The sequence below is a fragment of the Pelecanus crispus genome, chromosome 7 (genome assembly GCF_030463565.1).
Source record: "Pelecanus crispus isolate bPelCri1 chromosome 7, bPelCri1.pri, whole genome shotgun sequence".
In the NCBI taxonomy this organism is placed as follows: domain Eukaryota; kingdom Metazoa; phylum Chordata; class Aves; order Pelecaniformes; family Pelecanidae; genus Pelecanus; species Pelecanus crispus.
Genome location: NC_134649.1, coordinates 36,906,661 through 36,933,874, shown reverse-complemented (window position 1 = coordinate 36,933,874; position 27,214 = coordinate 36,906,661). Strand labels below are relative to the sequence as shown.

Genomic DNA, 27,214 nt, shown 5'->3' with positions numbered 1-27,214 from the left:
CATAAGACTCAAAGCACATGGAAATATAAATTCCACAAGAATGATAACAAGCACAGAAACATGAATTACATATAAATATATCTGTATAAAATAATTTAATGAAGGATAGATGTGGGCACATATCTACACACTGGACATTGATACTCTCTCTGTAGTAAGGGTTTCTCCCATACACAATTCAGGCACACTGATGAACCAGGCCATAGGGTTTTTTGTCCTGGCTTATCATACCTCAGTTTATGTTAAGCTTTGGGTTCTGTGTAGTTCTTGTGAGCATTGACTAATACTAGACTTATGAAAAAAGGATGACTTGAGTAGAGGTGAATTCTGAGTGTGCTGAAAACTTGGTGGGTTGGTTTGCCCAATCGACAAATAGATAATAGAATCCTTCAGGCACTTGTTCTGAGGTAGTTAATGAGATGAGGAGTGTCTGGGAGGTGATGTGTGCTCAGTTCTTCTAGTGTTTTGCTCCCACCTTTAATTTCTTTCCTGCAAATGACCTTCACCAAGAAAATAGAGCTAAAGTGCTATGAGTGACATTCCTTCTAATCTCTGTTTGAACTTCTGATACTTTTTCATGACTGTGGAATTGAGATCAGCTTTTCCAAGCTGATATTCTCTCTTCTCTTCTCTTGCATTGCGTTTGCCCTGGAGAACCCAATTTGATTTGTCATTAAACCTTGATTAAAGGTGTGGTTTTTGTATGGCACAATTAACCTAGACAGTGGAAGTTGAGAACGTCACATAACTTTCTTTCAAAAATAAGCTTCTATGATTCACATCTACTGGGCAAGTCACACTAAAGCCAGAATTTCATGTCTTCATGCAAATATTATAGTCAGACTTTCATTTGTCTTTGTTTTCACTTCTTTGAGTATTAAATTTTGAAAGTTGGTGACAGGTGAGTGCGTGCAGGTGTGTGCAATCTGTTCTTCATTGCCTGTGTTGAGATTGATGGATGGTGTGCCCAAACAGAAGGAAAAAAAAAATATCATGAGTTCTATCATCCTCCAACAAACTATTTACAAAATCTACATAAATTCAAAGTAGCTTGCTTTATTAAAATTATTTTCTTGATATTTCTCTACAGGGACTGTCATCAGTCACCAAGAACAATGGAGTACTCAATATGACCTTTAAATATGACAGTAAGTTGAAAATTTGCACTGTATTCACAAAAATCGAGGACTCCCTAACAGTTGTCATTGTATAGCAACATGTCTCTTAAAAATGGCTCTAAGAATAGCATGAGCTCTTTACTATTGACATAACTTTAAAATTTAGATTTGTTTCTTCTGGGTCTGGTGGATCTTCTCCTTCCTGTGTTTCACTGATAATAAAACGATCTAATAATTTGTAGTAGTTTAACTTTCAGATTGGCCTACATCATCTGCCCAGTTTTGGCTGGAAAATTATAGAGAATGATTTTATTCTGTGAAAAAATGTAGTCATTGAGAGGTTCACTACACACACAGTCATAGGAAAGGATTATTTCAAGCTTTATACCTCTTTTCTCTGATGTGTAGTTTTGTGGGAAAATGGTGTAAAGTGTGTCTCAAGGTAGAAAATGTATAGTTTGTATGCAGGGAATATATTAAAAAATGTGTCTTTGCAAGGATTAATATTGAAAATGAATATTGAAGATGAGTAGCATGTCTTCAGCTAGTTGAAGTAGTTGGAACTTCTCATTAGCTACAGTGTTGAAGGACCAGGTTAGTGGAAAACTGCTGTCTACATTTTCAGTGAAGACAGATGGTTTTAGTACTTAGCAGATGTGGTCTGTTTTGCAGCTAAACTAAGAAGAAAGTAATCTCTAGCATAATAACGGTAATAAGCAGGTTGCAGCAATAATACTTCAAAGGTCTGCTAAATGGCTGTATCTTACTGTTGTCATTTTTTAAAGGTTTTTGTCATCTGTGTTGTCTAGTTGGTAATGTATGACTATTGACTACATTGGGAGTTTATACTTATTTGGGCAGTTAGTGGCCATCATCAATATAAACTCAATGTACAGACAGAGACGGTCCTAATTTACAGCAGTAATGTTTGTATTAATGCCAGTGCAAGTTACAGGTTGGGTTTTTTGCCTACCCAAAGAAATTGCCTCAGATGCTGAATGTAGGTAAGATTTCATCATTGACAGCATGTATCAGGAAACCTAACAATAGTGCTTTTGTTTCATTCTGATCATCCTTTTGTTCCTCTATGTTAATTCCAGAATTTGCAATCCTTCACTGTTATTTTTGTTTCAATCTAATTTGATGTTAATATTTAAAATGAGCAAAATTTAAGTATGTCAGAATTGTACAAGAGGTAAGTGGTTGCTACAAAAGAGTTGTGATTTTTTATCTACATAAAGTAAAACAGGAAATAATATCAGTCAGAACAGAGATCCCCACATTTAGTTAACACAATGGAGTCTGTTTAAGTCTCAGTATCTGTCATGTTTTTTCCATTAATTCTGGCACCAGGAACTGTGTTTAACCAATGACAAGTGTTAATTCAAAATTCTGCTGGCACTGCATGCTTCCTGGACAAAGGACTTACTGGAGTTCTGCAGTACTAGGAAAAGAGTTACCTGATATCCAAGGCTAAAGAGTTTGTATAATATAGTAATAGGTACTTATCATGAATAAGCCAGCACAAAAGAGAATTTGGCTTGCTGGCTGTGATTTAAGGGCTTTTATTTTGCCACACAGCAACTTTAGCGAACTGTGTTTTATGTTGTTAAATTAGTTGGTTAGATTATTTATTCAGGTGAGAAACAAATGTTTGTACATTTTAGTATTTCACTTTTATTCAAGTAAAAGAAGTGGTTTCCTGAAAAGTGCAATTTTTCCCTGCTGTTTTCTTTCTAAATCTGTTGTTCTTTAAAAATGTAAATCAGTGACTCACAGTCAAACTTCAGACATTTGTGCTATATTCTGTTCTGGCAAATTGTCATTTGACCGTAAAATTTTAGTAACCAGGATCCAAAATCTTGGGCTCATTATTAATTAGATCCAGACTTAGCAAAAAACTGTTACTTCAAACTTTCCATTGAAAGAGATACTCTATTCTCCTAAGAGGAAGTTCATGCTGTCATTGAGTTCACTCGTAGCAACAGAATTCTACAAACAGCAGAGTAAGTACCAACTGCCCAGCTTTTGTAAAAGGCAATTTTGTACAAACTGTTCTGTTCTTATTTGCGTGGCGGTTATATAAAAGACCCCTTACCATTGTTATTCATAGTAAAAAGCTATTTTCTAAAACTGCTTTTCAGTTAATAATTTTATTTTCCTTGCCTTTAAGATCACACCTCTGATTTAAATTTGAATTTCTGGCATTTGCATATCAAAATCAAATTATTGATTTTTCATGTTTTGTTTATACAAACTCTGTATAGACAAATAACACAGCATATAGATTATCTCAGTTTTTTAGAATTAATCATCAATCAGTAATATATAGTCTACTGGTCAGCTTTTTGTGGATTTTGTTGGCTTCAATAGTTCAAAAGCAGAATGTTTGTGCACACATGCCGTCATGTATACTGTGCTCCAGAACTGTTGAATTCTCTGGCCGCTACTTCTCTTCCTGCCAGAAATATGAGCCTAAACATTGTAAGGCTTTAAAAGTAATAAAATTTGGGGTTATTTGTTTTCTTGTTTTGAATGCATAAAGACACGGTCAAGTTCAACAATGAAATCAAGAACGTTTTTCATATATTTTATTTTCTTAATGAAAGCTGAGGTTTTCTATAATCGCATGTTTGCGGAGCTGTAACGGTAGGGAATACACTGTATTTTGTGAGGACAGCAAGACAAAACCAGTTCTTACTGGATCCAGGCAGGAAAATGGTCTACAGGGATGTGGCTACTGAATGGACGACAGAGATGAGATGGGTTTAGGCAGTAGATTCTTTGTGGTCAGGATCAAGCAGTGTCGTGGTTAAAAAGCACTTCTTGAGCACCAGTTCTAAAGCTTCACATTGTTCATTGTTCTCATATGTGCCTAATCATTGAGCAACATTCTCTTGCTCTAAGCACTGTACATGCACGAAATTAATGCTAGTCCTCATCTTCTTTTGAGTAATTAGGAAAAGTTGTTCTCTTTTGGGAGTCCCAACATGCGTCATTTGTACTCTTACTGTGGTACAGGCCACATTGGTATTATAAACTGGCAATTTCCTCTGGAGTCCTGTGAACTAGGGTTTTGCAACTGGTGAAGGTGGTTGTGCTCAATGATTTGTGAAGTTTTGTGTTTTTCAGTGTCCTGAGACAAAAGCTTCATCTAGATTTACTATGCAATACTTATTTTTATAGAATAAATAGTGCACATGTACTTTTACTTTGCTCAACCTTGAAGAAATGTTAGGAAAGTAACTTAATTCTTTATTTACATGGAAAGATGTGGGTCACGATGGAAACTGGTTGCTTGAATAGATCTTTAAGATTAGGTGCAGTTGGCAGATTATGATTTACTTGCTCTGGTATGGCACAAGAATGTCAGCTAGAATGTTTTTCTTAAAGCGTTTATTTCTCCATATTTTTAGACTGCACCCCTTATCTGAATTCAGTGGGAAAACACGTGATTGGAGATGTGCAGAATATAACTATCAGTCAGTATGCATGTTATGAACAAGTTGCAGTGACGATACTTTGGACAGCAAATGTCATCGGTAAGTAGTAGAGGGAAATGGACTAATTCATCATGTCTTTGGTAATAACTTCTTGCTGATCACTATTAAGTAAAATAATTAAATTCGGCTTGGAATCATTGAAGCAAACTGCTTAAGAACAACAAATCCTTAACAGCTTTGCAAAGCTGCTATTTTTACTAGCTCACTTGAAATACCCTTAAAACTAGGATGCTCTCTGCAGCCATATGCTGCTTTCTGCTGTTCCAGTTTGTTGAGGTTTTCCTGCTCTTCAGAACTTTGTAATAGCCCCGATTTCATTCTCTGCCCCAAGTACATTTCAATGGCGTTGATTGAGTTTAATTGCCAATACACTTAAAGATCCTTTAGGATACAGATTGTCTTACAGGTGGAAAACATTATTTAATCATAGCTGTATAAACTTTAAGGTGTTCCCTTGTCAGGTCTGGTCACTAAGAATATTCCTTGATCACTTAAATGTCACTGGAAGTACCTTGTTGCCCACTAGAGCAGTAGTCTCCAAAGTGGGGGGCTGTGCAAGATGATCCACTGGGGCATGTGAAGAAAATTTTAGAACTTCTATTTACATATTTTTTTAAATGTTGAAAAGAAAAACTAAGCTTTACTAATATTTAATACATGGATTGACACTGGCACCCTTACTATGTCAGATGTCCATGTTTCACGTGCGGTACATGAGGTAGCCTGAAGGAAGAGCGGGTGTTCCACAATGTGGAGGGGTTCACAGTGGCACCCTCACTCTTTCATTTGCTTTCAGCATATTGTGATGTATTGCAGACTATGTGTGCCAGGTTAAGTGGATTTACGGATTATATTATCTAGTTTTAACTAAACTAACCATCATGATGAAATGGACAAGTGGCTTGAGATAATTGAAGGTAAAACTAACAATGCGAGCGTTATTTGAACAAGAAAGTAGTAGAGCTGACAGTTCCCCTACTCCTAGTACAGACTCTTCATTGCCACATTAGAAGGTAAAAACAAGGACTATCTAACCAGTTCTGATAAAAAGTTGGCCAAAATTATCAAAATTATCAAGACTCTTTGAAATACAGATTTACACCTGCCATTGTTAATGATGAACCTTGCACTAAGTGTATAGTGTGCTTTGAGATATTAGCTAATACTGTGAAGCCATCACAGTTAGCAAGACATTTGAAAGCTAAGCATCTGGAACATGAAGACAAACCTCTACAATTTCTTCAGTGATGTTTGAAGCCATGCAGTACTCAGTAAAGTACAAAAATTCACTAAACTTAATGATAAATCTTTAGAAGTCTCTTTTTGCAAAATGTCTTTTGAGATTTCTTACTCATAGTGAAAGACAAAAAGCCACATACCACTGGGGAAACATTTGTTCTTCCTGCCACAGTAAAACTGGCTGAAAAAATACAGGGGAATACTGGAATAAAAAAAAAAAAAAAAAAAAAGGATTCTGGTGTAAGGTTAGAGAGATAGTACCACATGTGAAATTCAGTCATTGCATCATTCATAGGGAAACTATTGCAGCAATGAAGTTGGAGCTAGAAGTGCACAGGATGTCATCAGTGTGGTTAGTTTTATAAAAACAAGACATTTAAATAGTAGAATTTTTACAGTACTTTGTAATGAGATGGGGGGTGACTGTGAAAATCTTTTGTGCCACGCAGAGGTTCACTAGTTATCTTGTGGCAAAGTGCTTAAGAGTTGTCAAACTCAAATCTTTAAGTTAAGCATTCTTCTTTCACTAAAAAGCAAGTGTTGCAAATTTGCTGACCTTTTCTGTGATGACAAGTGGTTGTCAGTTGTATGCTACCTAGCAGATATTAAAAAGCCCCAAAACCCAAAGAAAACCATGCTTAATGTGTCCCTTCAAGGTAAAGGTGACCTTTTAACAATGAGTGAGAAAGTAACTGCTTTTCAAAAGAAACTCATGCTATGGAAAGAGCCTTTTGAAAATGGATGTTTGGAAATGTTTCCTTTGTTATGTGATTTTGTTGCTGAAAACAATGCCAGCTTCTCTCATATTTTTACACTTAAGAAATCGGGAAACAGCCTGTTAAAAAATCTTCTGAATGCAGAATTTCAGTGGGTTTTGAACCCATTTGTTAAAAATATAAAAATGCAACACATTCTGATTAGCTTGGAAGAACAGCTGGCATCAGGGTAGTTAGAAATTTACTAGCCAAATTTCAAGAAGAACCTTTGTGTAATTAGAGGATGGAAGTGAAAAATGAGTATCATGATTTAGTAAATGCAGCCGATGTTGCACTTCCTCCATTTGGATCCACGTATCTTTGTGAGGTAATTTTTTCAGCTATGGCAGCCATTAAAACCAAGTAATGAAATAAACTGAACTTAGAACCAGGCCTTTGAATTGTCATATCACAAAGTGTTAAACCAAGATTTAAAAAAAAGTAGTGAAGCATATTCGATCCCTTTCAAAAATATTATTAATATTTTTAGTGGGAACAAAAAAGTTTTTGGTATAATTAATAAAATAAAAAATATTTTTAAAATAGTTTTTAATCTTTATCTCATGCTTTTTAAATTTTGTTTGTGTACATAATATATTAGCACAGTAGTACAGATGTATATTTTATAAATATACTGGGTTTTTTTTTTTTGTCAACAGTGTTTAGCAAAAGAAAGAGATGGAGTTTCCTTCTTGAATGCTTTTAATACTTGATTAAAGAATTTTAACTGCAAAGGTGCTTTTCCATATCGATGAAATAATTATAGGAGTTAAGCACAATACAGTTTTCAAAATTAAAACAATTTTTTTTGTTGTTCTTTTTCTCATACAGCAGAGTCTGAACTTGATATTTCATGGTTCATACTCCCTCAAAAAGCTTTTAAATAAGGTTTTTCTTATGATTTAGTAAGAGCTGGAAGTTCCCATTTATGTGGTAAGATTGCATCCTAAATGATGAGATTTGGCTAATAATGCAAATGTGTATTTATTAAACTTGATACACTTTTTTTAGCCTAGACCTGCATTTATTAAATCAAACATTTTTAGATAAGAAAAATTGTCATTTTTTGGTGGCCTCCCAGTATTAAATCATGCTTTTATAATTTCGTTGATTAAAAAATTAATTTCTGGGGTTTAAAAGTGTATATGAAAATTACACTGAATTCTGCAAAACTGTGCAGTTGAAAGCATTTGGTAATCTTCAGCTGCAGACTGGATTAATCAAATCTCTATGGGAAACAAAGCTTGGTGTTCTTTCTTGTAATGATGAGAGGTTAATCCTTTGGAAAGTGTGAGGACAGAACTGCCGTTGAAACATCTCGGGTAATGTGGAGACTGGACACTTCCTCTTTCATGATCTTCATGTAAGCACAAATAGAGCTTTTGTTCCATGGAATATTAAGAACACACTGGGCAACTCATGGTCTTTATCTTCTACCTTTAAAAAACCCCACAAAACCATGAAAACTAGTGAAACAGAGGAGGTCCATGGAAAATAATACATTTGGGATTTTTTTTTTTTTTTTTTTTTAATTTGACAAGCATAGCATAAACTCAAGTTAATCCATTTTGGTTTATGTAGCATTTAGCTTACAAAGGCTGCGCCTGTGTCTGATAAATACGTATTCTGCCATATGTAATGCTGCTGAAAATACGTAATTAGATGGAGTGGTGGTAGTTAGTCTTGAAGAACTATGCAGTGACTTTGGTACCTGGGCTGCAAAACTATCACAGGGTAGCGCTCTGGCATTGTCCTGTGACATTTGCATCACTGTGACACAGTTTAGTCAGTTAATGAAGTAATTCCACGATAACAAAATTGCAAAGAAATCTAAAGACACTGTGCTGAGAGTTAGTTGTGTTAGAGTAACTTGAAAAAAATGGGTGTAGTTCTGGCATCAGTTATAAATAACTGGAAAATTCACTCACTGGAATAAATTCCATTCCATTTAAGTCAAGTTTTCTGTTATCCCATACTATAGTAGAACTAAAGAAGTTGTAACAACCGCTATCACTTTAATCTGATAGTCTCAGAAATGATAGGAAGATGTTATAAAGTAGTATTTCTACAATTTGCTAGCAAAATGTTCTATTTCATTGCTAATCATGGAAATGTGAAGTTACTATAAGGTGATGAAGATAATGATAACTTACATTGCACTGATAATTCGGAAGCCTCAGCTGTGGTGTGGGCCCCTCTGCTCTAAGCATTACACGAGTATGTAGTAATTGCAGTCTTTGCCAAAGATTGAATTCTGAATAGGCAAGATAGAAAAGATGGGAAGAACTGACATTCAACAACAGGTATTAAAACAAGCATATTTTATATGAATGGTAAGTTTTATTTTTAAAAACAAATGAAATATATTCAAATTACATAAAATACCACATTACGCATTTTGAAATATTAGTCTTCTATTTAAATGTTCTGCTGTTTGCAGGGATTGAATACCTGAAAGGATTTCGAGTAATACTTGAGGAGTTAAAATCAGAGGGAAGACAGTGCCAGCAGATGGTTTTAAAAGATCCAAAGCAGCTCAGCCCCAGTTTTAAACGAACAGTAAGTCCTTTGTTTCAAGAAAAGTTTCACTGTTGCTTGTGAGTAGTCTTGAAAGTGTTTATATGCTGCATATAAATCTAAATATATCTCTGTCTAAATATATACACAATGTGCTCTTTACTGGGATGCAGGTTGCTTCCTGAAAGTATTGTTCTTTAAACTAATGATAGCTGTTGATCTAGAGACAGATCTATTCACCTTCTAGAGAAGCTTTCCTGAAGCTCGAAACTGTTATTTGGGTGACTCTGGAGTACAGGTGCACATCTGTAATAGTCTGTATCCAACTCTGTATTTCTCTGATATGAGATTCCTCATGTGAATGTGTAATGGAGGGGTAGATAAAGGATTCTTAATGTGCATTTCTGCTTATGTTTGCACAGCTGTGGGCCTGTTTTGAAAGATACTTTCAGTTATAATATTTGATTTTAAAATATGTTGCAATCTTGTCTTTTTGTAGGGAATGGAATCCCAGCCCTTTGTAAATCTGAAGTTTGAAACAGATTACTTTGTAAAGATTGTTCCTTTTCCTTCCATTAAAAATGAAAGTAATTATCACCCATTTTTCTTCCGAACTAGACGTAAGTATTGCCTATTATCTCTTCACCAATGGGTGTCATCCGTGTCCTGTTCCCCCCAGCTTTTTAGTTTTCCCAACAAAAGAATAGTAGTAGATGATGGTCTTAGATGAGTCTGGGTTAAGGCAGTTACTGACATAGTCTTTGAAGGAAGTTCTAGGTGTTAAGTGGAAAAAATTTGGATGTCACAGGTGAATCTGTGGCGTATGATAATACGTGTTAGGCAACATCCAGAAGAAAAGTCTCAGGTAGAGATTATCCCAGGTTTGCCTATAGCAGAATTACTCCCCTGGTCCTCAGGAACACTTGACTTATGAAGATGGTTTGCTCCTTCCCCTCTCTGGACATTGTGAAGAAGCTCAGGTTGTTTTTGGTTTTGAGATCACAGTTCCAAAAACAGGTATCTAGAGAGAGATACCGAGGAGTACATATAAAATTAGGTAGCAACAAATCAAATTGAATTTCTCAAAATTACTTAGCAATTCTCATTGGAGTTAGAGAGAAGAAACTTGAATAAGCTCCTCAGTGCTTAAATAGTATGATGAGAAACTGCAAGTACTCTTTGGGGTCAAATGTTGATATTTGTCCTGCTTAGGGTTTTTTGCCCTATAAAACTTTCTTAAAATATTTTCAAGTCTGTCTGTTGATGCAGACTGCAGTAACATTTGTCTTTGTAATCGTGCTCAGCAGATTTATTTACTCTGAGCAAATGTATTTAAGGCTAGTTTCAGCTTCCTCTCGTGCTGTGCCTGGTGCTATCCCTTTTGTCTCACTAAGGAATGCTATTTTCAACTTAATGAACCTGTGTTTCTCATATAAAGGTGAGAAGGGACTTGAAATCATAACAAAGCAGCTAAGTTTGCAAAATATATTTACTCCAGGCATATTAGAGATTGGGAAGGAAATGAGGGTATTGTCTTCAAAATGATGAACTCCCTTCTTTTGCCCTCGTTCTTTTTCTATTTAAATAGCACAGCATTTTGATACTGTATCATTAATAATTTTTGTGTGTATTTGTAGCGTGTGAATTGTTGCTACAGCCAGAAAACCTTGTCTGCAAACCTTGTAAGTAAATGTAATACTTTCTGTATATTCATCTTACAAAAAGTTACTGTACTTGAAGAGTCACTTTTTTCCAATTCATGAATATCTTCTCTGACAGACTGGAAACCAAGGAATCTGAACGTTACCCAGCAGGGTTTTAACATGCAAGTGTCCTTTGATCATGCACCACACAACTTTGGGTTTAGGTATTATTTTCTTCACTACAAACTTAAGCATGAAGGGCCTTTTAAGCAAAAGACCTGCAAACAGGTACGTCACTGAGTTTTGCAACTCTTAAAAGCACAAAATCTATTAACATTAGATGTTCTGAAGTTTTATAGAAACTTAAAAAACTTAATGTAATGTAGAATACTATCAGTTTTAATTATTTGGTACTACTTATGTAAATAATAATTGTATTGTGATAGCACTCATCAGTCAAAACCAGGCTTGAGGGCTCTGTTGGAGCTGGATAGTATAAGCAAATGGGAAGAGACTGTTCTCTCTCTTGCAGACCCTACAACTAATTAGTACTTGAAACTGCAGTTTTGTTATGTTCATTATACATATTATTTCCTACTTTTTTATTTCAGCTTTGCACCAAATTTGAGCACTTTATAGATTACCCATCTGAGATGGTATCACAAGATAGCTCTCATTTTAGTATGTGCATGGAATTAGGCTCTTGGTGATTTTGTACAGCTGTGTGCCTAGGTCTTATTACGGGAGCTGCAGTTTGCTGTATTATTTTCCTTAACTTTGGTTAGTATTCAATGGCAAGTTTGTTCTCACTGGTCATCCTTTTATCCTAAGTCTCTGAAAGCTGGGGAGCTTCAGGGCATAATGTAGAGTTTATGTATTAGACCAAACTTCAAACGTTTTTGGTTTTTGTTTTTTTTTTTTGATAATTAATCATACTTTAGTTCTGCAGGCAGAGGATTGTAGTCCTTGCATATTTGAATGGAGAAACTTAGTTTTGCTGGTTTAAGGTGTCTTAATACAGGAGGGTGCTGTAATATTTCTAAATCAATGCGAATGTATTTTTTTTTTAATTAGGTTTTAAAAGTATGTGAATGGCTTGCCAAGTATTCTCTTTCTTTGATGCAGGAGCAAAACACAGATACTACAAGTTGTGTTCTTCAGAATGTATCTCCAGGGGATTATATAATTGAGGTAATATTTATGAATAATCATTTGTACAACAGCTAAATGAGTATGTTAATGGAGGAATTAACTGAAATGAAAGTATTTCAGGTCACTTTTTGGTAAAATTTGGCTTCAGGCATCCCTACTGAATTACCTTGGGCAAGTAAAAGTTTTTGAACAGATTGTTCTTTCCATAGCTTTGCTTCCCTGAGTGCATAGCAGTTTCATCTGTGCCTTCAAGTAAAGTAAAGTTGTGGTCCTACATAGTTCTTGGACTTTGAATTTTTTTTTTTTTTTAAATTGGAATTCTGTAGTTTGGTCAATTTTTACTATACTTAAAGATGGGTATTTCTCTTGATGATGACAGTATCTGAACTCTGAAAGTTAATGTTACACCATAAACTATCTACCAACAAAGACAAATTATTTCACTAATTACTGGATTGTGGTGCTCCACAATTTTAAGTTTTGGACAGTAAGTTTCTTCACATTTGGTCATGAAAGCTGTTATAGTTGTTTACATATTGCAGAAAATAAATAAAACTAAATTTCACAAAATAAAATTTAACTTTTACTTTTCAAAGCTGGTTGATGACACTAATACAACAAGGAAAACAATGCACTATGCACTAAAACCAGGTATGAATTTTGTTTTTTAAACAGTATATAGTATTTACCTTATTAATTTAAATTTAGTTCTAATTATGTTGGAAATAAATCTTGATTTAACCTGTGTCTGCCGTAATCAAGACTACATGCACACTTGTACATACACATCTGCATCTCTGTACATTTATATTTAGTACAGTTTAGGTCAGTGTATCATTGGAAGTCTTTGTGGGGAAGTTACTTTTGTTGTATATATGGGTATGAAGAATCATAGCCTGTGTCTTAATTGCATGCAACTGATGCATGCAGTAGTGTGGAAATAATGTAATGAAACTGTGAGAGCAGCCTAAACACATCACCTGCCTGTGTACTTCAGCCCTGAAATGAAATTAAGCAGTCTGGAAAACCTGTCAGGTGAATGCTTAGCACATCTATGTATCAGACCAGTTACTGAGAAGCTAAATAAGGTAACTATTTAACTGTGTAACTGCAGACACAAAACATAGCTGCAGATGAAGGCAATGGGCAAAATGGACTGAATCCTAATGCACATTGGTAAAGGTAATCTGTGCAGGAAGACAGTTCTTTCTAAGTGGCTAGTTTAGCACCCTGGAACAAAAATCTGGCAAGTCCAAATGACTGTTGCATATCTTATCAAAACTACACTTCATGTAGTTCTTCTCATGGCGGGGGAGGTGTGGGTTGGCATACGGCACTTGTTACTTATGTTGGTCACTCTAATGCTGTGGCGATGGGGCCAATCAGCATAAAACCTATTCAACAAGGAGCAGAACATGATGTACTACTGTATATTTGAGAATAACCTGGTAATAGTGTATTGCAGCAGTTTTACATTCCCAGTGTGAACCTTTGATTAGATAATTATAATATAGCTTATTTGCATGTGGCTAATTCTGCTTTGTTTTTCAAAGTACATTCTCCGTGGGCTGGACCGATAAGAGCTATTGCCATTACAGTCCCTTTAGTTGTCATTTCAGCATTTGCAACGCTTTTCACAGTGATGTGCCGCAAGAAACAGCAAGGTAAGAGTGTTTATTCAATACAGAGTTCCATTTAAAGATGCCCTTTTGCAACCAAAAGTCTTAACTGGTAAGTTTATTCCAGAAATACCTTTATCTGAAGAGCTTTCTTTTCTTTTCTACCTCTCTCTCCTTCCTCCCCACAGCTTTTTTGTGTGTTGAAACTTGTAGCAAATTCTTATCAGTGCTTGATGGTAATTTGTTACCATGGAAAGTATTGTATCATTAATCAAGACTTCACTGTAGAAAGGAGAGAACAAAAGACCTGTTGGAAAATATTTTTGGTTTTGGGTTTCTTTTTATTTGTTGAAAGTACTGCATGACCACGTAGAATACAAACAGATCTGTAAATTGATATATTTTAAACATGCCCGCATTTCATTCAGGAATGTCTAACTCATATTTATTTTAAACCAGAAGGAAAGTAAAGCCGTGTGATACCAATACAATTCTCAGCACTGTCTGGAATACTACCTATATCTATTATTCCAGACTGGCTCACTTTCCTGGAAGTTGCCTTTATACTTCATCCTAAGCTGTCTTCCTAAATTTACTCTTTCTAAGACTTACTTGCAGATGTTTCTCTAAATTAGATTCCATCCCTCTTTGCTGACTTCTCTCTTCTCTGAGTCTGGGAGCTGGCAAGCCGCACATGTTACATTGAGATGTTAAAACTCAGTGGCTTTTTTTGTAGAATCTAGGGAATCATGCAGTTTCATGAATACGGAAAAAGAGATTACTTTCCCAAACCTCACGTATCTGTGTTATCCATCTGAATTTTGGCATTGAGGTATACTGCAAGTGTTATATGCCATCTGTGTTAAATCCTTTTACCTTCTGGTCTTCCGTGTCTATCCCTTTGCTCACAGCTAGCTCAGGTCAAAAAAAAACCCAGACAAATCACTAAGGATTTGTCTACAGAGAGAGTTGTTCCAGAATAGTTATTCCTGATGAATTGTTCCAAATTAAATCCCTAGATGGACACTTGTATTTTGAAATACTCATGTTTTATTCCAAATTAGCTTAATCAACTGTAGAACTAGATTGAATTACTCTGGCATAAGACCAGACAAGACCAGATAAGTTCCAGCATAAAAGCATGTATACAAGGAAAGAAACACCAATAGCTATTTTGATTTAAATTAATCATATCTTAATTCAAATTAATGTCCAAATATGTGTGGGTGTATATATATCCCAGAGAGATACTGTATGATAATCTGAAGGGATCTGTGTTCCTGGAGTTTCATATTCTTACCTGGCTTGTGTCATGTTTTTGGTTTTTTAAACAAGAGACTTTATTATACAGGAAACTCTTGATGATAATACATCTTTAATATTTATAATATTTAAACAGAGACGTGAAGACTATTGGAGCTGGATAGACATGAAACAACCTCATTCTATTTATAAAGTAAACCTTTCTTGAGTTTACTGAGTTGTACAGTAGTTAACTGCACATTTCACTTTCAAAGTGTGTTCCACATGTAGCAAGTCATAAACTGGATAAATAGAGCATGTGCAACTTTTCTTTTTCAGGCTGGAAAGGAAAAAAAAATCTTTTGAAAAAAGTCATGACTGTATGCACTGGTAATGAGCTTACAAAAGTTTTAAAAAAAACAAAACAAACCCAAGCTTTATAGTGTGAACTCTGTTTCTTTCTTCCAATTTAGAAAACATATATTCCCATCTAGATGAGGAGAGCTCAGAATCTTCAGCATATGCTGCAGGTCTGCATGTGGAAAGACTTCATCCCCGGCCAAAAGTGTTCATCTGCTATTCCAGTAAAGATTGCCAGAAACACATTAATGTCATCCAGTGCTTTGCTTATTTTCTTCAGGACTTTTGTGGCTGTGAGGTAAACTCAACGTTTCTTCTGTAAGCAGAGTTTCCTTAATTGAAATGGCACCCCCAAAACTCATCATAATATGTGCTTGAAAATGGGGTGTTTCAGGCTCTCCTTTCCACAGAGATAACTTTTGTTATTTTTCTAAATATTGGCTATATAAATTTTCTTTACTTAGGGAAAGGAACAGATCGTAGCCCACGTAAAAAAATGGAATAATGGAAAATGTGTACTGCATTGATTCCAGGACTTTCATTCAGCCATGTTCAGCTTGTTTCATCTTAACTGCTTTTTCTGTTTAGTAGGTCTTGCATCTTTATGGTCAGCAGCCACAAAGAGGTATTAGTGTCTACCTGATATACTTCAGTATTCCTAAAATACATTTCATTTTTGTAATTTTAAAGTAGTTGAATCTATCAAAACTCCTACTCATAGAGAAAAATCTGTGTAATTAGGATTAATTGTTGACATTATGTATTAATTTTTCTTGGGGTTTTTTTTTTTTTTTTACTTCCGTTCCGTTAATGCTGTAAAATCAGCATGTCTTTTTCTTGTTCTTGATTTAAAACTATGAGAAAGACACTCAAATTGTTACTTTGAATGACTAGGCTTAGAATCTCAGACTGCTTTCTCAACTATAATCAATATGTGGCCAGTCTTTCGCTTTTCAACTGTAAGAAGGCAAGACAACTGTTAGTCCATTTTTGCTGCATTTTAATTCTGCCACCGTGATTTTAAATGTGTGAATGGGAACTGTTTCTTCAGCGGTACAGCAAGTCTGTCCCCTAGTGGCCAAACACAGTAACATAATGGATGCCTTGCATGTTTGGGGATGTTCACAATTTATTCATATGCTTAAAATAGTTCAGGTCAGGTGTTTTATAAGTAACTTATTTGTATCCCCTTTTTAGAGATGTACTTTAGCCTTGCTACACCATACTACTTTGGAATAGTGTTGAGGTGAGCTGTTACGGCTATAACTATGTACCATGGAACACAGGGTATCAGGCATCATTTAAGATTTGTATAACAAAATACTGGTAGCATCTACATACAGAAATAATATGTGTTGTTATCAAAACTGTGGAGTTTAATATAAAAAGTGATGCTCAATGCATAATGGAACAGTTGCACAAATATTTTTCATATGGAATTGGAATATTTTCTCATGAAGGACAAAACCAGTGGCATTTAATAGCCATTTAAAATAATAACTTGACCATACTAAAAGTCCTTTCTTACAGACAGGAGATCAGACAGTATTTTGAAGAACAGAAACAAAAACAGACACAAAAGAAAAACTACCTGCATTGTACCTTTATCAGAGTATCTTCCAAGCAGCTGTAAAATGACTTCTCTTCCCCATGCATAGAATAGAATAGTTCAGTTGGAAGGGACCTACGATGATCATCAAGTCCAACTGCCTGACCACTTCAGGCATGATCACTTTCTTCCTGTAGCTGACTCTGCGGTAACAGTTTTCATGAGTCCTTGTGTTCTAGGCATCCACCTGCTCTCTGTCTTCTGACATGGCAAAGTTTTCCACTCTGTTATGGGTGAGAAAAATACCATAAATAACATAAAATACCAATAAATACCAAAATAACGTAAAATACTTCGTTCTCTGGAAAAATGCTTGAGAGAAGACTTTAGAAATGGTTTTCATGTGTGTCTATTATGAAAGTTTGTTGCATCTATTTTTTTCTGTTATTCTACTGCTCATTCTTTCTTTCATGAGGTAAAGCATTGTCCTTCATCTCGGCGTACACAGGCATTTCAGACCATGTAGAATGTTCAGAAAATTTGACAAAGTACAAAATAAAACAACTCATATGATAAAAATTTTCAGAGCTTTCTTATCAGAGATAAGCTGCTGCTGTTTTGCATCCTGACTGAAAGGACTCAATGTTATGGGCACTAATTATGTTTGTATCTAGATATGAAAATTCTTGGCATCAGACTTCATTAGTATGCAAAAGATGATAAATGAATATGGATTGCCATTACATTTGCCACATTAAGGACCCAAATATACAGCAGTTAAATTGTTTGAGGCAGGCACAATACATTATTTATTGTGGGTTGATGATATCTGATTTGATCAGATAATTTACTTGATCCAGCCACATTTTCTATGTTCTTTTTATTTCCCAAGAAATATTGCTATGTACCAAATCTGTAGTGGTTTTATTTTTTAAGGAATTAACTCAGTTTACATTCAACTATTTGGCTTTTGCACTGTTACTTGTTGATTCCATAAATTTATAAGTAACACAGGTATAATTAGCTATGTTTTTCTTTAAGTAATAAATAAGCAGCAAAATGGGTTCATATAGTAACTATCATTCTTGGGGTTTTTTGGTTGTGGTTTTTTTTTTTTTTTTTTTTTTTTTTTTTTTTTTTTTTAAATCTGGAAGGTTTTCCTTTTTACCTTAACAAGTCACCCACTTCCTTAGCCCAGTGAAATATTCAGCCCGCAAGCAAAGTTTAGGATGAAAGTGAGGCCTTGTTTATTTTGGTGAACAACTACTGACATAGTATCAGTGATTTCAGTTTGTCCACTCTCAATGCTATATTAATTATTATGTATTTCTCTTTTAAAACAGCTTGTATGTGCATCAGGGACAAGCTATAGTTAAACTCATGATTAATTCTCAATTGTTAGATAAATACAAGCTGACTCACTGAGGATAACTAGTTTGAATTTTATTAGCAAATACATCTAATAATCTAATAATGAATATCAATCAGAATGTTCTTTCCTTTTCCAGGTGGCTCTAGATTTGTGGGAAGACCTAAAAATTTGTAAAGAAGGTCAGAAAGAGTGGCTTATTAAAAAAATAAACGAGTCCCAGTTTATCATCATTGTGTGTTCCAAGGGAATGAAGTACTTTGTTGAAAAGAAGAACTGGAAACACAGAGGGGTAACCAAAGATGCAGGAAAAGGAGAACTCTTTCTGTTTGCTGTGTTGACTGTTGCAGAGAAGCTTCGTCAAGCAAAGCAGAATTCAAGTGACCTCTGCAAGTTCATTGCAGTCTACTTTGATTACTCCTGTGAAGGAGACATCCCTGGTATTCTGGATCTTAGTACAAAATACAAACTCATGGACAATCTCCCTCAGTTGTATTCACATTTACACTCCAGAGATCTTAGTGTACAGGATTCAGAGGTGTTTCCTGTTAACATTAGTAAAAGGAATTACTTCAGGAGCAAATCTGGGAGGTCCCTTTATGTTGCCATTTGCAATATGCATCAGTTTATTGATCAGGAACCAGACTGGTTTGAGAAACAATTTATTCCCTTCCCTCCACCTTTACATTACTCAGAGCCTGTCATGGAAAAATTTGATTCAGGCTTGGTTTTAAATGACTTGGTGAATAAACAGGTGATGGATGGCGATTTTTACCTGAAAACAGATGTAAATATTATTTCAGCAGGGAATTCAGACTCTCACTGTGTAATTCAGCACTTAAACCTCGGAGAAGATATAGAAACTGAGGACATTCAAGGTGGTGGCAGCTCTGTTCTTCAGCCGTTGTTACATGTTGTTAAAGCTTCAAATCTTAAAGATATGCCTCGAGATTCTGGAATCTATGATTCATCTGTTCCTTCATCTGAATTATCTTTACCTTTAATGGAAGGACTGTTGACAGACCAGATTGAAACATCTTCCATTACAGGAAGTGTTTCTTCATCATCGGGTTTAGGTAAGATGCAGCAGTGTTTCAAAAATTATATTCAGTTATTGTGAGCATATTTCTACCATGTCAAAATAATATGTGAGGAGCCATATAGAATGCTGCAGAGAAAGGTAAGCATTGTATAAAGAAGGTAAAAAAAGATAGGTTTCAGTAACTTTAGAAAAATGAATCTTCCTTAACTTATTCGGGGGGGGGTGGGGGGAAGGGGTGTGTGGATTCTTAGCTAAGTAAGATTTCACTAAAATTCTGTTAATAAGTCACTTCTCATTAATTGACCTATTACTGGAGAGATGGCTTTTTTCTTCCAGGGATGCCTTGGCAGCTGGGATACTCAGCTGACAGCTGCGTGGTGAAGCATTCTTACAGAATGGCCATAAATCTAAAACTGACATCCTGTTTTGCTCCAGCACATACTAGAACCTTTAGGGATATAGTCTGTACTGTGGTTAACTCAAGTTTCAGAATCACGTCAGGCTTCTCATCAGATATGGGGCTCGGGGAAATGAACAAATGGGTTTCAGTGGAGGAATTTTAATGCTTGGAAGACACTTTCCAAAATAGATACCCAGCTTAGACACTTACAGTTAGAAGGGGTAAATATCGCCTCAGGCTATATAAAAAGCTGATCTGACCTTACTAGTTACACTACATTGAACTGGCATCACAACTACATCAGTGTGGAATGTTCCAGTAATTGTATTCATAGGATAAAACTGCTATTTGAGATTTTCCTTAAGCAGCTACAGCAGGTGAATATTGTATTTTGATGGTGGTGTGCTGTTCTGCTTTCTTGAACAAATGTTGTCAGTGATCTAATTTGTTAGACTTTTCTCTTGGCTAAATGGATTTCTTTTTTTTTATTATTATTATTATTCAGATAATTCACAACTAATGTTTGATGCCAGAATTGTCTTGGGGGAGAGAGAATATAGATGTTGATTTACAGACATAGCATCTATATCTATAGTCTAGATAGTCTATAGGACAAAATAACTGAAACCTGAAAACTTCTCAGGTGGAAAAAATACAGTTTACTGATTTAATTACATATGCCACAAATACTCTGTTATTGTTTCAAAATTAATATTCTTTAATTTCCTGCCATCTTCTAACATAGCCTTTTCTCACATTTGTGGGAAAAACTACAGATGGTATCTGTAAACATTCAGGTGTTGGATGAAAGTAGGATGCTAGTTTAAAATTTATGGCCTCTGTGTAAGAATGCTTTACCAGTATTCCCCTCCTGATTCAATCACAGAACTATCAGCTGGGTATCCCAGCTGCCAAGGAGCCAGTGGAAGAAAGAGGCAGTCTTTCCAGTAATTAATTTTCAAGTCACATACCTACTTGTTAACATGTTTCAGCTGTAGAGGTTAAACATTATAGCACTAGCTGATAGAGTTGGATCTTAACACTGATGTTCCAGCATCTTAAGAAACCACAATAACTTCTGCCATTTTCCCATTCAGTGTCCCTGTCCAAAAGCACTACCCTGACCGACTCTCAAGCTCCCCCACAGCCCTCATTAGGCACAGGGTACAAAGGAGACAGTACCTAGAACTGAGCATCGTCTGCCTATTAGAGTGCAACCCAGTAAATCTTTTTACTGTCCCAGACATATGAAATATTTATAGCCCTAATATTTATATGCCTAATAATGAGAGGAGTAGATAGAATTTTTTAGCTTTTATTCTAAAATTCGACATGTCCAAATTATTACTCTGAAGTCACAGTACCACTTCTGTTCTGGCTACCTATTTTTTGCCCATTACTTCATCAGAACAGAAGTGAATAGCGCTGTCACTTACCATCTCAAGGTGGAACTTTCTTCTTAAAGGACAGTTATGATTTTAATTCAAAAGATCAAAGTCACATAACTTGTAATCCGTCCTGTCTTTCAGTGCAGTTGATGTGCAGACTACTGAACTGCAAAGAAAAGATTCTCAAAGAGATCATCATGTGGGACATCGTCAATGGAAGTTCAAATCAGTTTAATTTTGAGGAAGTAATAACCAATAACCAAACCTTTTACTAGGTCCATTCACTAATAAGGTCTTCTCTAAGAAGCCCTGTGTGGGGAGAAAAATTGTATTAATTCTTTAGATAAGGAGTTACTCAGCCCCATGAACATGGCATTACGATGCAGAGGGTTTTCTAAGTTTTCTTTGCATTGTTTCTAAAATGTTGACCAAATACAAAAATCAGTGTTTCAATTAATGAACCTCACTTTTTTTCCTTCCATAGGAGAAGAAGAACCTCCTGTAATCACTGCTACAAAATTCTTAGTGCCTGGAATATGTAAAGCAGAACTTCATTGTCATATCCATACTGACGAACTCCAGGCAATTGCTCCTTTATAATACATTACAACATTGTTATGCATTGCCACTTTATCAACAGCTTCTGTTTGTGCTTTAACTACCACACCGTCTCAGCACTAAATCTACTTGAAGGACCAGATGCTTCCTGAAGAAGATCTGTTACTCCTAAGGGGTTTTTTTTTATGGCCAGTAAACATGAATCTGTTGGTCTTTATATAAAGTCTTCCATGATTTGAAAAATGCAGTATGGAAAAACAGATGAGAATACATTTCAAAATTATTCCTATTACCAATTTAAATGTCATGATATTACACTGTTTACAGATGCCATAATCAAAATTGACTTTTTTTTGCTAGAAATAATCTTGCAACTGGACATAAAATAGCTTGGAACATTAAGTCTTAGTAAATGTCATAGTCTAGCCTCTAGTTTTAAGTGCTGACATACTTGATGGCAGGAATGTTGTAGTGAATGAGAGCAGAATTTTTTTTCAGAAGCAAGATAAAATGCCAAAGGTGAGATCAAGAAATTCTCCATTAGAAGAAATAATTTTCTTTTAGAAATGTTGGAGCTCCTTTCCTCACAGTCTCCTCTCTCTCCCAAATGTTCATGTGTCTCAGTATTTAATTTCAGATAAGCGCATGTCTCCCTCTTTTGTATGATTCTCCTATCTCTTCTCCACAGTCTGGCTATGATGACTCACAAATCGTACCATACTGAGTCTGAAGTAGCATTTTTATAATAGACAAAGATATAGATTCTGCATATGCTGAGTGATACCATGGAAACAGAGTTTCCTGGTTTTTTCCTGGAAGGGCTAATATAAAGAATACTTTAAAGAGATGGGGGAAGGAAGACCAAATTTTGTATTTAAGACATCATTCTGGATTTGTTCACCCATGAGATGAGTGTGTTTTATGGGGGATTTCATATTATCCTTCAAGGACATGCTGCTACAGAATCACCTGTGCTAAAACAGGTTAAGACAAGCAGTTAACAGGCATGGATACTTTGCTTTGTTTTGAGCCAGCCAGTAAACAGAAGCCTATGAGTTACTTTGCAGTTCACACTACTTATCATTACTTGGTGATTAAGATTGTATAATATTACTAGTGTTATATTAACAAAAAATCCTGAAACTACAACTGGACATGTTTATCTAAAAACACAGAGCATGCATGTCCTTTCTTCTGCAGTGATCAGGTAGGTATAAGGTCATCCAAAATACCCCTGCTGTTTCCAAAGAGCAACTTTTCATAAGTAAAACCTGTCTGTGTAACTGCAATTCTTGGCATGATTATAATAAGCGTGATAACAGCAAATAGTAAAGGACACCTTATCAATGGGCCTTCGCTAATTTTGCTCACGGGGTCAGATTCTGTCTTGTTTAACCTGTCTTCAGAGTCTACTAGCAGGAGGTTACTTTAGGAATACATCAAGGGGGAACTCAAACACCTCAAATATTCTCTCAGTTTTGATAGATGAGAATTAGACATTGCTAACTGTTACATTGTATTATCCATTTTAATAGCATGAGATAGAACTATTAAACCAGTGATGATTTTGGCTAAGTAGCTTTAAAGCTCCTGGGTTTTTTTGTGTCAGTTTATATCTAATCATTTAAATTTCCAAACAAAAGACTCTTGAAATTGCTGTCACAGATGGAGTAAGAAAGTGCTGTGACAATTATTTGAACATAACCATTGACGGCAGAACTGCGGCATGCTTTCCAATTGTAATACGGAATTCTGTGATCAACTAGATATATGTGTCAGATTTGGAGTACCTTGTCCATTAATGCAATGTTCCTTATTCTTCCTGTTTTCTGAATTGGAAAGAACTAACTGGAAAACCTCAAATTCGCAATACCTAAGTAAGTTTAGGTAGTTTTACATACATAGTGAATCATCTGCACCCTCAATGATTTCTTTTTTGTTGTTGTTTTTTTAAATGCTGTGCCTTGGACTGTACTGAAAGCAAAATTCCTGTTTTCCCATTCTTTGAAATTGAAAAATACCTAGGTCAAACTATGCGGAATAATCTAGAGGTAAATGTTCCTCCACTAAATCCAGCTATGAAGGATCTTGATTCAGTGCAATTCTTGCTGTTTCACTAGAGAAAGAGTTTGGATTGCTAAGACACAGGCAGAAAGGTTACAAAATTTGCGTGCTGAAGAGATGCTGTGCACAGAAATGCCAAAGCTGCAAAACATGAGGAGGCAGCAATTTCTTAGCGATTAGCTGGTGAAGGTAATGCTGCTTTCCTCCATGGAAGGTCCCAGCTCACATACTGTTATTTCATGCTAGACTAAAGATTGGGAAGATTTCCTGGTTCCATTAAATTCAGTAGCAGAATTGGTATTATTTAATGGAGTTAGGTTCTCATTTTAAGCTCTAAGAAAGCTCAGTTTTGAAAATGAATGAAGGCAGTTGCACAAAGAATCACTTGTCATTAATGTTTTTATTTTTATTTCTTCAAAATTTACTGTACAATCCTGCAATTTCTTTTAAATTTTTTTTTAAATTATAAAAGGACTGTGCAGATACCAGTCAAATCCACTGGGGAGGACCAGGTGGGAGAAAAGAATTCCTCATTGCTTCTTAGCATAAGGTGGAAACAGCATATATGTCCTCAGAAGAAAGAGAATATAATTAATTGAAAATTTAGAGTAGGACAGCCCACACTTAAAATACACAAAATTGAAAAAAGTAATACTTAATCTGATTTAGTGTAGTTTTTTTACAAAGCCACAGTGCTTTAAAAATTAGAAAAATATTGTGTATATTGAGATGGTGGAAGGACATAGTACTGAATTTGAATTTGCAAGAATTCTGTATTTTCCCTCCAATGAGAGTAAGAGCAAAAATCTTTGTTAAAAAAAAACAAAACCAAAACCAAATATGTTAACACACATATTAGAGGTTAGCTTACTACTATTTTCAAGCATTAGTAAACTCTAAACAGAATGTTAATTGTGAAACGATCCCTTTAATTTCTACTAGGCTCAAGTGTGTGGACATTGTTTGGATGTTCTAAAATGTATTTTCTGGGAGGGTGGAAAAAACATTGGAAAGCTGAGGGTTCAAGATACGACAGTGTTCAACATTTTGAATCATAGTTGTTGCCATAATCTGTACCTGTACATAAACACATCAACTGTTGAAAATAGAATGCTGCTGAGATTTGCAGAAATAATTTTTTTATGATACTATAATTTAGAAGTTAAGTATCAAAATAAAACTTTTTTTTTTTTTTCAGTTTCTTTCATTGGGCTTTTCTTAGTAGTATAAGAAGACTTGGCTTAAGAGTGCAACTGTTTTATCCAAAATACTTTTAATGCAGTTGTGCACACCACACAAATAACCAGACTCTACATCTGGAACTACATCTGGAATATTTATACTCTACACCTGGAACTGAAAGACATATTTTGATGGGTGTTTAATATAGTCAAGCAACTGTAAGATACTTTTAATTTTCTAAAACTTCTGTATTGGACAGACTGGGTCTGACTTTTTTTTTTTTTTTTAAATAAAACTGCCTTAATACGATTTTATGTAATTATTTTTCCTATATCCTCCTTGAAGGTCTCCTAGCAGTACATGGTTCTGCATGTCAAGTGAAACCTATCCACACCAACTACAAAACTATAATAACCTAGATTGGATTAATTTTGTCAAAGATGATGTGGTAATTACCTAAGATTTATATACTTTTTGTTTTCATCCAAGTGGATTTCAAAGCATTGTTCCAGTCAATGAACCCTGCAAACTGTAATTTCAGGGATAAGCCTTGAAACCACTGATATTCCTTACGTTGCTCAGGTAAATTAAGGTTTTTAAAATGGACTTTTGGTCTGGTACAATCAAACTTACAATGCTACAGGAACATCTGTAATGAGTCTGTAAAACTTATTATTGAAGACTTGAACTGCTTACTTAATATCAGATAGTTTGCATACACACTAGCTATGTTGAATTTACAGGATGTTTATAATGTTTATGCCTGTTGCCTTCCTTGGGCCTCTATCCCACAATTCCTAATTCTGCTTCTATCGCCAGGTAAATCAGAGACATTCTGAAGGGTCACTAAGCACGTGAATAGTTGCATTAGTAATTCAAAAGAGAATTTGATAAGTTACTTCTTTGTATCTGAAGTGGATTTCTTTGGGATGTGTTACCCATATGTATATTCTGCAGTCCTAATCTCTGTATCCTCTGCCTTGGAGCCGTGTACATGAGGGACTGTGGTTGAAAGAAAATGGAAAGAAGGTGTTGCTCTAGTTTCTGTACCTTCAGCTTAAAACATGAGAACCTTCAGGATTCTTTCCTGATATTTGGGAACTGTTGGCCAAAATTCTTACGCCTTGAGGATGTGAAAAGATATGCTTCGGTATGAGGATGTGCATATGGATAATACATCTCAAAAAACTCAAGGAAGTAAGCTCTCATTTTTCTTTCTTGTATTTAAATATTGTGGTGACTTGATACTGAAACCCTCCACCAAAAAAAAAAAAAACCACCCCACCACCCAACAACAAACACTTCCTATGTTATAGTGAAAAACGTCCACTGCACACAATGTGTGCAGTCAAAGTGTAACTGGTCAGACCCGAATTATTTCTAAAAGGTCAGAAGTTAAAGGCTATGCTAGAGATCAGCTGAAGGAATTTTCCCTCTATCTGCTATGAATTATTTTATTTTGCTTGCTATCATCTGTTGCTGTTTCTCAGACTCATAAAAAACAGAACAATGGTCAATTTCTGTCTTTATAACAGGACACAGTTTGATTCTTTATTCTCTTAGAACTGATTTAATAAAGTCTGATTTACCTATAATGTTAATTTTTATGGGCAGCTGCACTGTTGACAATGATTTCATATTTATAGCAGTCCATGGAAAAAGTAGATTGGTCATATTGTCCTGTTCACAAAAAGCAGAGGAAAAGGACATGTCGGTGTCAGATGTCACCTAGATGATCAGAAATTGAAGTGCTTGTCCATACCTACCTCAATGCTAAAAGCTCAGTTCTTGGTGATTTTGGTGTTTTACTCCGATGCAGATACTTAGGGAAGGCTGGGAGTTGGAAAACGCTAACGTGAAGGATGCTGGGAGGGGTGGTGGTGGGGTGAAGTTTAGTTATATACAATTAGATACAATAGTTTGTAATAAACTATTAATAGACATAATAGTTACAATAGTAAACATCAGTGCAAGAAGAAATTAACATCTGGAGAATTTTCTTCATTGACTAATAGAAGTCTAATAAAGACTAATAAAAAGACTTCATTTGTAATGGATAGGGAGCTGTAACATTCAAGGCTGATTTACCACAGAAATCAAACTACCTTTTTTCCAGACTCTGCTGGTAGGTTCATAGACCTTCACAACAGATGGAAGATTGAACTAGCGTGAGTGAGTGTATGGAATGCCGTCCTGTTGGGCTGCTGGTTTAGCTGGAATTCTAACTATTTAGCTGCTATTGGTGTGCAAAAAGATCTGCTTGGAGAGAGGCAGTCTTGTTGATTATATGAGTCAGGTAAATTTATTTCATAATAAGCTGTCGAATAGGTATTTTTGGCTCCACAGGGGAAGTATGCATCTGCGGTTTCACGTAATTGTAAATGCTGTAACACATGTATGCTCCCTGTGCAAATTCTGTATTAACCCTTTGACTGTAAATTGACATCAAATTGTTTTCATAACTTGCTCTGAATTTCTGTAATAACCAACCATGTTTGTGATGAGATTTTACTC

The 27,214-nt window shown here is 35.4% G+C and overlaps 1 protein-coding gene across 1 annotated transcript; it reads left to right on the top strand.

Moving 5' to 3' along the window:
- The first annotated feature begins 1,096 nt into the window (after nt 1–1,096).
- On the top strand, nt 1,097–21,496 carry IL17RD (interleukin 17 receptor D). The gene is made up of 12 exons (XM_009493670.2): nt 1,097–1,148; nt 4,535–4,660; nt 9,056–9,174; nt 9,632–9,752; nt 10,770–10,814; nt 10,912–11,063; nt 11,901–11,966; nt 12,524–12,578; nt 13,481–13,591; nt 15,262–15,446; nt 18,206–19,142; nt 21,381–21,496. Exons 1-12 carry the CDS (start codon nt 1,130–1,132, stop codon nt 21,494–21,496), a joined length of 2,052 nt encoding a protein of 683 aa, XP_009491945.1. The 5' UTR covers nt 1,097–1,129.
- Nucleotides 21,497–27,214: the final 5,718 nt, after the last annotated feature.